This window comes from Aquarana catesbeiana, linkage group LG07 (genome assembly GCF_042186555.1).
Source record: "Aquarana catesbeiana isolate 2022-GZ linkage group LG07, ASM4218655v1, whole genome shotgun sequence".
NCBI lineage: Eukaryota > Metazoa > Chordata > Amphibia > Anura > Ranidae > Aquarana > Aquarana catesbeiana.
In genome coordinates this window covers 253,420,173-253,436,533 of record NC_133330.1, presented here as the reverse complement: position 1 = coordinate 253,436,533, position 16,361 = coordinate 253,420,173, and the positions used below count along the sequence as shown (strand labels likewise).

At 40.7% G+C, this 16,361-nt stretch overlaps 1 protein-coding gene across 1 annotated transcript in view; it reads left to right on the top strand.

Moving 5' to 3' along the window:
• LOC141103525 (calcium-activated chloride channel regulator 1-like) overlaps positions 1–16,361 on the top strand; it is a 93,329-nt gene that overhangs the window by 22,899 nt on the left and 54,069 nt on the right. Inside the window, exons 4-6 of the mRNA XM_073593202.1 lie at positions 4,182–4,290; positions 11,551–11,719; positions 15,574–15,795. Coding sequence (XP_073449303.1) covers positions 4,182–4,290; positions 11,551–11,719; positions 15,574–15,795 — 500 coding nt within the window. The remainder of the gene's footprint in view (positions 1–4,181; positions 4,291–11,550; positions 11,720–15,573; positions 15,796–16,361) is intronic.

The window sequence follows — 16,361 nt, the reverse complement described above, 5'->3', positions numbered from 1 at the left end:
CTGTGCCACTTTCCAGGCATACTATAGACACATTATTTAAAGGAATATTTTATTCTTTCACTTCAAGCATTATTAAAATCACTGCTCCCAAAAAAACAGACGTTTTTAAAACTCCTCAAACACTTTTTATGACAACAACTTGCATATAAGCCTTTAAAATGAGCACTTTTGGTTTTACATGTTAGTGTCCCATAGACTTTAACGGGGTTCCGCAGCTTTGGAATTTGCCCCGAACACCGCATAATGTTAGTTGTTCGCTGAACATCCGAACAACCAAAGTTCGACCCGAACTCGGGCCAAATCGTTCGCCCATCCCTAGAAACCATTACTGAGTTGATGACCTTCTTTTGTAAAAAGTAGTTTTCTGGCTGCTTATGGCTTCTATGCAATTAGATTGACAGACTCGGAACAAGCAGGCAGCCAGTGAGGTCGGAAGTTTACGTGCAGGTCAGAGACCACGTGAAGATATGGAAATCTCTCAATCAGTATGATGGCCAAGGAAATAGTTGTTTTAGCAGAAAGGTCAGGAAATGCAAACCAATATATAATCACTACAGGTTTCCTTTAACCTGAAAGGATGAATGTAACATCTTTGCAAACTATTTTCATTTAATTTAATTTCCTCATACATTCAGGGGCATTGCTAACTTTAAGTGAGTGGAAATGTCACCTCAGATAGCAGACTCTGGGAGTGGTATCAGACCAGTCCCATATATCACCTTCTGCCTCCAGCTGACTCCTACTCTGAAGCTCACTGGGGCAAGAGTGGGCTTATAGAAATAGTTTGGAGTAAAGGGTAAGGTTTACCACCTGGTACACAAAGATAGACATGGCCATGCACTGTAAAAAATATTGTGCTGGGTCTACTCAAAAAAATTGAGGCAACTATTTGCATCAGCTTTTTAAGTACTGTCAACTAAACTTATTTTTGTCTGACTCATTAGACTTTTCATGTTTTCTACTTTGTTGTTTTAAGTAAAGCCAACTAAATTTTTTTCATTTTATAGACCATAGTGTTTTAAGTTAGGAATATATAACTTAACTTGTCTTGAACTTCAGTTTTAAGTAAAGCCAACTAAATTTTTCCAGTTTATAGACATTAGGTTCAAGTAAAGCCAACTCAATTTTTCCAGTTTCTAGAAAAGTTTAAGCTAGGAACACATACATTAACTTATTTATTTCAAGTACTTATATAGCACCATCAATTTACGGAGCGCATTCAGTACAGTCCCTGCCCTCAAGGAGCTCTCAATCGAAGATCCCTAACTCACATTCATAAATACACATACTAGGGCCAATTTACACAGGAGCCAATTACCCTACCAGCATGTCTTTGGAGTGTGGGAGGAAACCTAAACAGGCACAGGATAGAACAAGTAGTGTCGTGCTCAAGGATTCAAACCAGTGACCCTTTTGCTGCTATGCGAAAGCCCTACACCACTGTGCTGCCCTATTAGTTACTTAGTCAATTACTTAGTTTTGAGTGATATTAACTCGTAACTTACTCAATTTTTTTAAGTTCATAAAACTTATTTTCCAAATGTATTTGATAAATGTTTAAAGGTTTTTATATAAATATAACACAATAATATGTTTTTTAAAAAAAGGAATAGTCTCATGAAACAGGCTTTTAAAACTAATTAACATTTATTTTTTATAAAGTGTTACAAATGTAATATTATTAAAGCAGGATCAAATGTAAATGTAAACATTTAAAAAAAAAAGAAAAGAAGAAAAAAATGCATTTTTCTCAGCTAACAAATCAAATTGAAACACACACATGTATATACAGTATATCTGTAAAGAATATAGAATACAGAATGTATTAACTTTTTTTTAAAGCCTTTTAGGAAAATAATTTGCACTTTAACCACTTCAGCCCCGGAAGGATTTGCCCCCTTAATAACCAGGCCATTTTTTGCGATACAGCACTGCACCGCTTTAACTGACAATTGTGTGGTCGTGCGACGCTGTACCCAAACAAATTTAACGTCCTTTTTTTCCCCCACAAATAGAGCTTTCTTTTGGTGGTATTTGATCACCTCTGCAGTTTTTATTTTTTGCGCTATAAACAAAACAAGACTGATAATTTTGAAAAAAAAAATAAATTTTTTTTTTTACTTTCAGCTATAATACATATCCAAAAAATATATATAAAAACAAATGTATTCATCAGTTTAGGCCGATATATATTCTACATATTTTTGGTAAAAAAAAAATTGTAATAGGCGTATATTGATTGGTTTGCACAAAACTTATCAAACTATGGGATAGATTTAGAGACTTTTATATATATTTTTTTATTGTTTTTTCTGGTAATGGCAGCGATCTGTGATTTTTAGTGGGACTGCGACATTGCGGCGGACAAATATGACCCCAAATGACACTTTTTGGGGACCAGTGACATTATTATACTATTATACATATTATAGTATTACTATAAAAAAGCACTGATCAATGTATAAATTACACTAGCAGGGAAGGGGTTAACACTAGAGGCGATCAAGGGGTTGTGTTCCCTGGGTGTGTTCTAACTGTAGGGGGGAAGGGCTACCAGGGACATGACAGAGATAGCTGGGAACAGAAGATCTCTGACATGTCATCTGGCAGAACAGGGAATCGCCTTGTTACATAGGCAGATCCCCGTTCTGCCTCTGTATACCGCGATCGTGGGTCACCGGTGGACATCGAGTTCGCCAGACCCGTGAGCATGCTCCTGCGGCACGTGGCACATGCGCCCGCTATCTCCTGTGTAAAGAACAGACCTGCCGCAGTATAATGACGGTGGCTGGTCGGCAAGCGGTTAATGTGTGAACTTTTGAAGATAGATTCCCCACATCTAGTTCTAAAAAGATCTTCTGAAAAACTTCAAAGGTATATTTTAAGTTTTCAGGGTAGCTCAGGCTAAAAGCATAAATGAGTCCCATAATGATTCTTTCTGATACAAAATAAGAATGCTATATGAAAAAAATACACTATACCAATATGCTTGTTTTTCCTGCCAATGCAGCATAAATATGGAATATTTGTTTTAGGTTACATAATCTAACGTTGAATGTCTAATATCTCAAAAACCGAACAGAAAGTTTGTTTTTGTGGTACAAATCAGCACAAACAAATTGGTAATTTTTTAAAAAAATATAATAACGTGGTGCAAAGTGGGAGAAGTTTCATCAATTATAATGCGCAATATCTCTGAAACCAAACCAGCACATGCGTTCGTTTTTGCAGCACAAATCAGCACAGATACAGTGCAAACGAATGCTATCTTTGTTTTTAAATTTTAATAACATTGGGTGCAAAGTGGGCGGGGCTTGATGTTACATGGTCTGAATTTGAATTCCAATATCTCAAAAACCAAACGGCTGAAACATTCATTTTTGTGGCACAAAACCATTTTTAAGCTTAACAGCTGGTGGTCCCTCACCCTGCATCTTGGTTGCGTTCTGCAGAATGCAGTAAGTGCAAACTTTGCGTGCGCACAAGTGAGTTGTCGTCTCAATAGGTGTGTACAATGGACGTATGTCCATTTATTATAAAAATATTAATCTGCTAAAAAAAAATAAACATTTTAGATGGTATGTTAAGCAACATTTAAAGCATGTGAACGATAATTTGTTCAATGTTCACTCTTACCTTTCAATGGCATTGCATGTCTTTGTAGTGATTTGGAGAAATTCACTGGTGGCGCTCTCTTGTCCTGATGGGCCTCAAATGTATGGGACCTGCCTTGTGCAGGCTTTCAAAGTTCCAAAATACGTCAAACTCTTTAAAATATACAGCATCAAAACTCGTGTAGTTGCACGTTTGGCAAACATATGCGTTCCGCAGTTTCAGTCAAATTAAAAGATCATTTTTTTTAAGTAAATGTAACTCAATTAGAATATGGAAATGCACATACCTTAAAAGTTTTGTCTAGATTACTCAAAATTATACATTCTTTTTGTAAATGTAAAAGTTGTGTTTTAAGAACTAATGAAAATTAAGTAAGGTACTTAAAATATCAAAGTAAATGAATTAACATTTATTTTTATGTTGAAAATTATAAATTTTTTAAGTTAAAAATACAAGCCAACAGAATTATTTTTATCAGTGTGGGCACCTTGAAATAGTGGTTCCCATGTTTTTCTGTAAATTTTAAATAATGACGTTACCTTAACACTATTCTCTTGTGTTTGCAGGAAGAGTGTTTGTCCATGAATGGGCTCATTTTAGATGGGGTGTCTTTGATGAATACAATAATGATGTTCCCTTCTACATTTCAAGTGGTCTTACAATAGAAGCTACAAGGTAAATGTATGATATCTAATACATATAAATATATCATCACCATATATTTCTCTGAATGCTCACACACTGCATATTTTTAAGATAAACCCAGTTTGATATCCTTAGCAGCAATTTTCTATTTTGGGGGATTTTGTGTAGCATTAATAATTTAAAGCTGCCTTAAAAAAAACTGTAGCAAAGTCTCTAGCCTCCTCCAGTCTAATGAGAACCTTCAGGGCCAAAGATCCTTCTGTATGACATCCTTCTGTATGTGGTGGGTTGGGAGGCATAGTGGGTGCAAGGTGGATAAAGTTATTGGATGCCAGACACTTCTTGGATGTAAAAGAGGTTTTATTTCTCTTAACAGTCCTTTTTGTATTTTGAGGGGGGAAAGAGGGTTAGGGCCAGGACACCCTTAGCAGTTGCAATTTCAATTGGCAGACTCCGAGACTTAAATAGGAGGACAGTCGTACAGGGAAAGGCCCCCATCAAGGTGCCACATCTGCACGTGCAGGATTGCTGTCTCTTATGGCAACAGTCTTTAAGAGTTCCTAACACAAATCGTTACAGTCCTCTTTGCTTCACTACAGCTTCTACTTGTAGTTCTTCACCCCCGTGAGCCCTTGGTCTCTCACTGGACCCTCTGATTCACTGACTCTGAATCCCTGGAGCTCCTCGAAGCTTTGCAATGGTATCTCCCTCAAGCATCACCCACGCTTCCCTCTGGGTCCCTAGCTTTGCACTCCAGATACTTCTCAAGCTTCACCTCTGCTAACCGGCTCGGTCCCTGGCTTGACTCACAAAGCTGCACTGCAAGTGTCACCTCTGTTAGTTGGGTCCCTGACTTGATCACCGCCTTAAGTTTCCTGATTCTCCACCATGCCCGTTCGGTGAGAATGCTGCTCTGATACTTGCTTCAGTTACTCACTTTGGTCCCTGGTAAAGGTGATTGGTCCCTTAGTCCCTTAGTTGTGACAGCTTCCCTTCTACCTCCGACCAAGACAGGTTCTCTGGCTTGAGAAACCGTCACTTCTGGTTGGACTGCAAGCCTCAATCCCAACCCTGCGCTGCCCTCTTACTTCTGGATAGGCCCTCACACAGCCTGGCAGCCAGATGCCCCCAGAATAGGCTCAATCTCCGGCCCAGCAGCCTGAGAGGTACGACACACGTCCACCCAGACAGCTGCCCAGGTGACACAGAACATAGATCACAGGCCTCACCCAAATATATAGGTTCTACCAGCAGGCCAAGGGATTCAAGAAAACCCCTGCCCATTGGCTGAGACACCCCATATACCCAATGACCTTGGGTTGCCCTTCTTGTATCTAGTACCTCCAAGTACCCGGCCACCCAGCGGTAGAAGAGAAAAGTGCAATTGACCAGGGTAACTGCTCCTGGCAAGTAAATTTGTGAGAAGCTCCCTGACTAAACCCCAGGGCCCTACAAAACTACTAAAATTTACTTTAACGCCCAACTGGGAAACTTTAAAATTCTCCCTTGCACTGGGGCTGCACCCATACTGCATAAGTTAATTGCTCATTAACCCCCCTGGCGGTATTCCCGAGTCTGGCTCGGGGTGGATTTTCAGTACCAAAAGCGGTATCCCCGAGCCAGACTCGGGATTGCATCGCAGGGTCCATGCAGAGGATACTTACCTTGTCCCCTGGATCCTGCGATGTCTCCCCGCTGTGATCAGTGAGCTGCCATGTCTCGCTCGATTCACAGTGCCAAGCTCCGTTCCCTGCGAGCGTTGCGACGCACGGGGACGGAGTTCGGTGGCAAATTCAAAAAGTAAAACACACAGTACAGATACAGTATACTGTAATCTTACAGATTACAGTACTGTATCAAATAATTTCACATCCCCTTTGTCCCTAGTGGTCTGCCCAGTGTCCTGCATGCAGTTCTATATTATAAATACTGTACTTTCTGCCTGGAAACTGGAGATTGTCCATAGCAACCAAACTGTCCCTTTACATCAAAAGTGGCTTTAGACCAGCTAGAAAACAGCGATAATAAATTAGAATCACTTGCAGAATTGAGCAATAGTGATTTGTGGGGAAATCCGTCACCAAACACTAAAAGTAACGAAAGCGACAATTCTGCAACTGAGCAAATTTCAGTGTTTTTGATTTGATTACATTATTGAATAATTTTTATTATTATTATATTATTATTTGTTATAATTATTTATAGGTATTTATTATATTATCATTTTTTATTTCATTTTTCAAACTTTATCATACCCGAGATGTCTACTAGACTCTTGTTTGGACAGATTTAAGTGAATTATTCCTAAGAATTACAGGTCTACAATATAAAACGCCAAATTTCTGTGCAAAATAATGGTACCGCTTTCAGCACCCAAAATCTGAAATAATTATACCGCCAGGGAGGTTAAGGGACTCAGAAAAGAAGATGTATTTACCCATTACTTCATTGGTGTTGCTACACTGGCCCCTGAAGCGTCTTCTCCCCCACAATCCGGTGGCTCTGATGTCATCTAGACCAGGGTAGGGTCTATAGCCCTGCATTGGATGTCATGACTAGGGATGAGCCGAACACCCCCCTGTTCGGTTCGCACCAGAACATGCGAACAGGAAAAAAGTTTGTTCGAACATGCGAACACCGTTAAAGTCTATGGGACACGAACATGAATAATCAAAAGTGCTAATTTTAAAGGCTTATATGCAAGTTATTGTCATAAAAAGTGTTTGGGGACCTGGGTCCTGCCCCAGGGGACATGGATCAATGCAAAAAAAAGTTTTAAAAACGGCCGTTTTTTCAGGAGCAGTGATTTTAATAATGCTTAAAGTCAAACAATAAAAGTGTAATATCCCTTTAAATTTCGTACCTGGGGGGTGTCTATAGTATGCCTGTAAAGGGGCGCATGTTTCCTGTGTTTAGAACAGTCTGACAGCAAAATGACATTTTGAAGGAAAAAACTCATTTAAAACTACCCGCGGCTATTGCATTGCCGACAATACACATAGAAGTTCATTGATAAAAACGGCATGGGAATTCCCCAAAGGGGAACCCCGAACCAAAATTAAAAAAAAAAAATGACGTGGGAGTCCTCCTAAATTCCATACCAGGCCCTTCAGGTCTGGTATGGATATTAAGGGGAACCCCGGCCAAAATTAAAAAAAAAAAATGACGTGGGGTTCCCCCTAAATTCCATACCAGACCCTTCAGGTCTGGTATGGATTTTAAGGGGAACCCCGCGCCAAAAAAAAAAAAAAAAACGGCGTGGGGTCCCCCCAAAAATCGATACCAGACCCTTATCCGAGCACGCAACCTGGCAGGCCGCAGGAAAAGAGGGGGGGACGAGAGTGCGGCCCCCCCTCCCTCCTGAACCGTACCAGGCCACATGCCCTCAACATTGGGAGGGTGCTTTGGGGTAGCCCCCCAAAACACCTTGTCCCCATGTTGATGAGGACAAGGGCCTCATCCCCACAACCCTGGCCGGTGGTTGTGGGGGTCTGCGGGCGGGGGGCTTATCGGAATCTGGAAGCCCCCTTTAACAAGGTGACCCCCAGATCCCGGCCCCCCCCCTGTGTGAAATGGTAAGGGGGTACATAAGTACCCCTACCATTTCACGAAAAAAGTGTCAAAAATGTTAAAAATGACAAGAGACAGTTTTTGACAATTCCTTTATTTAAATGCTTCTTCTTTCTTCTATCTTCCTTCATCTTCTGGTTTTTCTGGCTCTTCTGGTTCTTCTGGTTCTTCCTCCGGCGTTCTCGTCCAGCATCTCCTCCGCGGCGTCTTCTGTCTTCTTCTCCTCGGGCCGCTCCGCACCCATGGCATGGGGGGGAGGCTCCCGCTTTTCTCTTCTTCTCTTCTTCTCTTCTTCTTTTCTTCTTTTCTTCTCTTCTTCTCTTCTTCTCTTCTTCATTTTCTTCTCCGGGCCGCTCCGCAATCCATGCTGGCATGGAGGGAGGCTCCCGCTGTGTGACGGCGCTCCTCGTCTGACAGTTCTTAAATAACGGGGGGCGGGGCCACCCGGTGACCCCGCCCCCCTCTGACGCACGGTGACTTGACGGGACTTCCCTGTGGCATTCCCCGTGACGTCACAGGGAAGTCCCGTCAAGTCACCGTGCGTCAGAGGGGGGCGGGGTCACCGGGTGGCCCCGCCCCCCCGTTATTTAAGAACTGTCAGACGAGGAGCGCCGTCACACAGCGGGAGCCTCCCTCCATGCCAGCATGGATTGCGGAGCGGCCCGGAGAAGAAAATGAAGAAGAGAAGAAGAGAAGAGCGGGAGCCTCCCCCCCATGCCATGGGTGCGGAGCGGCCCGAGGAGAAGAAGATAGAAGACGCCGCGGAGGAGATGCTGGACGAGAACGCCGGAGGAAGAACCAGAAGAGCCAGAAGAGCCAGAAGAACCAGAAGATGAAGGAAGATAGAAGAAGCATTTAAATAAAGGAATTGTCAAAAACTGTCTCTTGTCATTTTTAACATTTTTGACACTTTTTTCGTGAAATGGTAGGGGTACTTATGTACCCCCTTACCATTTCACACAGGGGGGGGGCCGGGATCTGGGGGTCACCTTGTTAAAGGGGGCTTCCAGATTCCGATAAGCCCCCCGCCCGCAGACCCCCACAACCACCGGCCAGGGTTGTGGGGATGAGGCCCTTGTCCTCATCAACATGGGGACAAGGTGTTTTGGGGGGCTACCCCAAAGCACCCTCCCAATGTTGAGGGCATGTGGCCTGGTACGGTTCAGGAGGGAGGGGGGGCCGCACTCTCGTCCCCCCCTCTTTTCCTGCGGCCTGCCAGGTTGCGTGCTCGGATAAGGGTCTGGTATGGATTTTTGGGGGGACCCCACGCCGTTTTTTTTTTTTTTTTTTGGCGCGGGGTTCCCCTTAAAATCCATACCAGACCTGAAGGGTCTGGTATGGAATTTAGGGGGAACCCCACGTCATTTTTTTTTTTTAATTTTGGCCGGGGTTCCCCTTAATATCCATACCAGACCTGAAGGGCCTGGTATGGAATTTAGGGGGACCCCCACGTCATTTTTTTTTTTTAATTTTGGTTCGGGGTTCCCCTTTGGGGAATTCCCATGCCGTTTTTATCAATGAACTTCTATGTGTATTGTCGGCAATGCAATAGCCGCGGGTAGTTTTAAATGAGTTTTTTCCTTCAAAATGTAATTTTGCTGTCAGACTGTTCTAAACACAGGAAACATGCGCCCCTTTACAGGCACACTATAGACACCCCCAGGTACGAAATTTAAAGGGATATTACACTTTTATTGATTGACTTTAAGCATTATTAAAATCACTGCTCCTGAAAAAACGGCCGTTTTTAAAACTTTTTTTTGCATTGATCCATGTCCCCTGGGGCAGGACCCAGGTCCCCAAACACTTTTTATGACAATAACTTGCATATTAGCCTTTAAAATTAGCACTTTTGATTTCTCCCATAGACTTTTAAAGGGTGTTCCGCGGCATTCGAATTTGCCACGAACACCCCAAATTGTTTGCTGTTCGGTGAACTTGCGAACAGCCAATGTTCGAGTCGAACATGAGTTCGACTCGAACTCGAAGCTCATCCCTAGTCATGACACTGAGGGACAGTCCACAGCTGGAGTATGAGGAGAACCGCCTGCCTTGGGAGCAGACAGTTGGGTAGGTAAACATGCTTTTCTTCTTTCCTAGACAAAACATGCAGTTAACTCTTGTAGTGTGCAGTGGGGGATGCAGCCCCATGGCAATGTATAATTTTAAAGTTTCCCAGAGTTGGACTTTAACCAGTTCCCGCCAAGCCTATTACAATATGACGGCTGGGTGGGCCTCTCGTTGATCTGCAGTGCAGCAGCATGATCTGTCACCAGCTGCGTCCACCAGACACAGCCGAGGACTGGTCAGAGTACCAGATCACTGACAGTATCATGCGACCGCTGTGACCAATTACAGCAGTTCACATGACAGTTGTACACAATGGATGGCTTCTTTTCATGCCATCCAATGTGTACAATTGTGTTGCTAGCTGTGACTGGTCAGTGTGATCACATGGTACAGACAGGGCCAATCACACCCCATCTGTACCATGTGATTAGCTCTGGTCAATCACAGCTAATTAAAACACAACAAACTGAATGAATCAGTTTCATTCAGTAAAATGATTACTTATTGCAATGTAATGCACTGCTATAAGCAATCATAATGTGTAAAAAATTTAAAAAAAATATTGATCACCTACCTATATTACTAAGGTAACATTATATTGCTCTGGTCACAGTGTGTAATAAAAAAACAAAAGAAAAACAAAAACATTTTTTTCATACTGTTACCAGTCAGTGTCCCTGATCACTGCCACACCAGTTATATGACAATGCTGTACTGAAATGGTGTCCATATGTAAAAAAAAAAAAAAAAAAAAAAAATTTTTTTTTTTTATTTCTTTATTTTCCAAAAAATTATGACAAAAAATTAACTTAAAAAACTTGCCATGCCTCTTAATAAATACTTTGGACTGTTTATTTAAAAAAAAAACGGGTCATTTGGTGGATATTTGTACTGTCCTGGTGTTTTTGAGCCTCAAGAAATGAGAGTCAGTACATCAGGATTGATCAATTTTCAGAAATTGACCATTTTTTGAAGACACTAATAATATACACTGATTTGGGTTATTTTCACCAAAGAAATGTAGCGGAATACATGTTGACCTAAATTCATGAAGAACAAATATTGATTTGTAAAATTTTATAACAGTTTTTATTTTCAACATTTTCAGTCTTTTTTTCGTTTATTTAGCAAAAAAGCTCTAGTTGTGTAAACAAAAGGATACAAATTCCGTTTGTGTACAGCGTTGTATGACTGCGCAATTGTAATTTAAATTGTGACAGCGCTGAAAGCTGAAAATTGACCTGGGCAGGAAGGGGGGTAAAAGTCACATGGTTCTGTGAACAGGATATAGGGAAAAAAAGTGTATCACTAACATAAGTCAAAAAGAAAGACTCATCTACTAATTTATCCAAAGGTTATTGCTCACCAGTGCGAGAGGCCATTGAGGTGTGATCCCCTCCCTGGGGTTCCCATAAACAAATGTGTCCTATCTAGCCACGCCAGCTGTCCATATACATATATATATATATATATATATATATATATATATATATATATATATATATATATATACATCCAATGCTGTCACCGAAGTGGTAGCTGTGGTCACTGTGTCTTAAAAATTGCTTACTGTTGGAATGAGCTGCCATTCTTCTCAAACATGGCTCCATCTGAGTTCACTTACACTAGAACTTATTATTTTTTTAACAGGTGTTCATTTGAACTTAAAGGTGTTTACAGGGAAGATACATGCACCAATCCTGGCTGTAAATGCATCCCTCACAGAGATACTGGACTGTATGATGATAACTGTGTTTTTCTACCTGATATAAGCCAAACTTCCCAAGGCTCTATAATGTATTTACAGGCATTAAATGATGTAAGTATATCACGACAACATTAAAAAAAAATTGAATAATCAGTGGTGCCGTATATTAGTAGCTCTTCCTTGTAATTTGTTATATACTATGACGTTTTTAGAAATAAGGTGGACAGACAGGAGAAGATAGCCTAGGCTTTCCTCTATGGAATATAATGGAAAACATAGGAACAAGAGATTCTACCAACTGTATTATTGTTGTAAACACTTTGTTAAAAAGAACAAATTTGGCACTCACATTAAGCAGTAGGAAAGGGTGACATGTTGATGGACTTGCTGACAGTGAGTCCATTGGAGCGAGCAATACCATGGACAGTGGTATTGCTCTGCTGTCCTGGACTCCCTTTGTCACAGTCCTAGGTGGATGATAATAGTGCCCCATGTACTGAACTCTGCAGCTTAGCTAACCAACAGAACCACTGATAATCACCGCCTTTCTGTGTATGTAGGTTACTAGACAACTAATTTTTGAGCGTGCAACCCTTTTGTCATAAAGCCCAAGTATCTCCTCTGTAGGATGTAGGTTCATGTTATGTTATGCTGGAAGAAGGCCTTATACACAAATACTCATTATAATACTTGTTTTAAATGATAAGTTATACATTGACAGCAATGAAGGTGTTATTAATGTATACATTGTTAAAATATCACGTTTAGTAAATAATTTTCTATTTGCTTGCTCACCTTCAGAAGGCTGATGTCATGTCAATTGGCTGCTTTGTGACTTCTCATATGCAAACACATATAATATGTCTATTATGCCTATTCAAGTAGGAGGACTTTCATTATAAAAAACAAAGATTATTTTTAGTTTTGGACAGAATGGAGAAGAGTTAAAAATCCCCCCAATTCCTTTTCTGTCTGACACCATTAACCACTTGAAGACCAGGCCTTTCTGGAATTTTTTTTTTACAAGTTAGATTTTGTATTTTTTGCTAGAAAATTACTTAGAACCCCCAAACATTATATATTTTTATTAGCAGAGATCATAGAGAATAAAATGGTGATTGTTGCAATATGTTATTTCACACGTCATTTGCGCAGCGGTCTTTTAAACTTAATTTTTTTTGTGAAAAAAAACTCTTTAATGAATTAAAAAAAAAAAAAAAAAACACTTCATTAACCCTATTTTTATGGTATAATGTGAAAAATGATGTCACGCCGAGTAAATAAATACCTAACATATCATGCTTTAAAATTGCGCACACTTGTGGAATAGAAAAAAAAACTACGGTACTTAGAAATTTCCATAGGTGACGCTTGAAATTTGTTTCTAGGTTACCTGCTTAGAGTTACAGAGGAGGTCTAGTGCTAGAGTTATTGCTCTTGCTCTAACGATTGCTGTGATACCTTACATGGGCGGTTTAAACAGCGTTTAAATATGCAGGCGTGACTCACATATTGCGTTGCTTCTGCCTGTGAGGGATGGGGTGCTTTAAATTGTTTTTTATATTTATTTTACTTTTTATTTTTTTTAATTTTACACTGTCACTTTTTTTTAGCATGACAGGTCCTCTTTATTGAGAGATTTGGGTTCAAAAAGATCCCAGATCTCTTTTACCTTTAAGCCTGGGTTCACACATGTGCGGTGCGAATTGAAGCTCAGGTTTCACTGGGAAGATAAAAATCTCCTGTTCAAAGGTTCATTTGCGTTTTAGCTCAGGATCAGTGAGCAGGGAGAGGGGGGGTGAGAGGGGGCGGAGAGGGGGAGTGAGAGGGGGCGGAGAGGGGGGTGTAGTGAGGAGAAGGAGAAAATCCATGTTCAGAACGCAATGCATCTGCGAAACAGATGCGTTCCCATAGAAGATAAGGGGCTCGTAATTCGCACCGCAATGCCCAGAAAACACACACGTTTTTTGTGCAATGCGCAGTGCGAATGCAACGCACATATGTGAACCAGATGCATTCATATGAATGTATTTTAAAATGTCCTGCGAATTAGATGCGGTGTAAGCCGCATCTAATTCACATAGGTGTGAACGGGGGCTTAAAAGCAAATGAAAAAAAAAAATGACACTGACTTTGACGTTAAAAAAAAAAAACTATTTCTTTATGCCGGAGAACTGGAAGTGACTTCAGAGGTCACTTGAGTCCTCGAAGAGCATAGAGCCAAGTGGGGGTCATCTTGCCCTCATTTGACTTCCTGCCTAGCCATCAGCGGTATGGGGTCACTTCCCGGAAAAGATCAGGAAGCTACCGGGATCACTTTTAGTAGATGTCGACGAATCGCCCACAGAAAAAAATGATACCGGGCTTATGGCAGCTATCTGCTGCCATAACCCCGGTATTAAACATCAAATGAATGACTTATATATACTGTGAGTGGTCAGCAAGTGGACAGGAAATTAAATGAAATCACCCCATTTAGATAGAGAAAACAATAAAAACCTAAAAGAATTTCAAGCCATTCCTAACTCTACAAGAAAAATTGTACGGCTGTTAAACCTTATTGTATGTCAAAATGAGTGGCAACGATGCTGTCTTTCACCTGAGTTTCATACAACCTTTACCCAAGATTCACATAATTTTAGGCTGAGTTTCAAGCAGAAAACGTGTGGCTCATGGATGAAAGTTAAAAGCATTGATAAACACACCCCCAAGAGTCTGGATCTGTTACTGTGTTACAATATTGCAACAATCAATAACAACTAGTACGGAACAAAACATACCCAGGTTCGGCTCAGGCTAGGTTTGCCAAACCTGACTGCAGTTTGGGTGCTTAATCCAAACCATATTAAAAATCAATGGGAGACAATTCTTTGAATCAGTTTTGGCCATTTTTCAGACTAATAGACAAGACATTCTGAAACAACTGTCATGGGAGACTGGGCAGCACCATGTGGGGGGACATGAACCAAAGCAAAAACATTTAAAAAAAAATTAAGTTGGTGGGGAGCAGCGATTTTATTAAAAAACTGTGCATTAAAAATACACAATTCCTACAAATAACATGGGGGGGGGGAAAGCTGGGGAAGCGGTTTGTGAAGTGACACATCTGTATGATATATACAACTTACTTCAGCAACACCAACATTTACAAAAGAAAAAATGTTGTTTAAATTGACAGTAAATGACAAGGGATTCACCTCTATACCAGATGTTCTAGATGAGGGTGTGCTATAAATGTTAATGGGGGACCATACACAAACAAACGGTGTAAAGTTCCCCCTAAAAGTACATACCCGAGCCTTGTCCACGATGGGGGTTTGGTATGGATGAAAAAGAAAAAAAAGAAATTGTGTGGGGTTTCCCCCAAATTCCATGGGTTTTAAGGGGGGGGGGGAGTGTGCAGCTCCTTCCCTACTGAACCATAACAGGCCACTACAAAGTACCCCTACTCAAAGTCCTTAATTAAAAAATGTAAAAAACAAAACAAAATGTCCCATGATGTAAATTGATCTATCATCAATCATATCATCACACAATGCATATCCTTGTCAATCAAGAGGAACGACACCTGACACGCAGAAGGAAAAAACTTGCCACCATGTCTGATCCCATCATGAAAGCTCTTGATCTCTGCAGCAGAATGTAAACAAAGGGGGTTCTAGGGTGACTTCAATGATCAAATATAGACATGAATATATTTGGTTAATGACATCACAGTGCATCCCTAGAACCGCATTTAGTTTGGCCATTCGTGGAATCTCCCAACCAGCAAAATTCAGTGGGTTTGGACTGAACCCGGAGCTGCTCATCCGATTGATAACCACTCATGACAGTTAAAAACTCCTGGGGAACTCTTATTTGTTAAAAACCACATCAAATATTTTCTTTAGTTGCAAAAATGTTATAATAAGGTTCCAGTATTAATACTAATATATTATCATTAATATCATTTTTTTTTTTTTTAGGTAACTGCATTCTGTGATGCTACTAACCATAATGTGGAGGCACCAAATTTACAGAACAGGATGTGCAACTATCGCAGTACATGGGATGTGATCAAGGACTCCAGTGATATACGTTCCACCCCACAAACAACTGCCCCAATTCCTGAACCCACCTTCTCATTGCTGCAGGCTTCAGACAGAGTGGTCACTTTAGTACTTGATGTCTCAGGAAGCATGGGAGCTGTAAGCAGTTTTTATTTAAATTAGGATAATCTGTGTACATTTAGATTTGTGTTTTAAAATTTTTAAAGTGTTGACATAAAATCAATATAGAATGTAGAAAGTGAACATAGTTTGGAATGACTTCTCCAGAGCCTCTCCCATCCTCTGGAACTCTCTACCTCAATCTGTTTAGCTATTTCCTACTCTGGCTGCCTTTAGATGATCCCTAAAAACTCACCTCTTCAGGGAAGCCTATCACGCCTCCAACTAATCTTTTATCACTTCCATTACCTCATCCCCCACAGTTATAACCTTTTGTACCACTTGTCCCACCCGCATTGATTGCAAGCTCTCATGAGCAGGGCCTTCGTAACCCTCTTGTATTTTATTGTAATGTAACTTTATTGTCTCCCTTTTATATTGTAAAGCAATGTGTAAACTGTTGGCGCAATATAAATCCTGTATAATAATAATGATTTTGCTTTACATTACTGGAGCCTTATGCCCCGTACACAAGGTCGGATTTTCCGATGGAAAATGTGTGACAGGACCTTGTTGTCGGAAATTCCGACCGTGTGTAGGCTCCA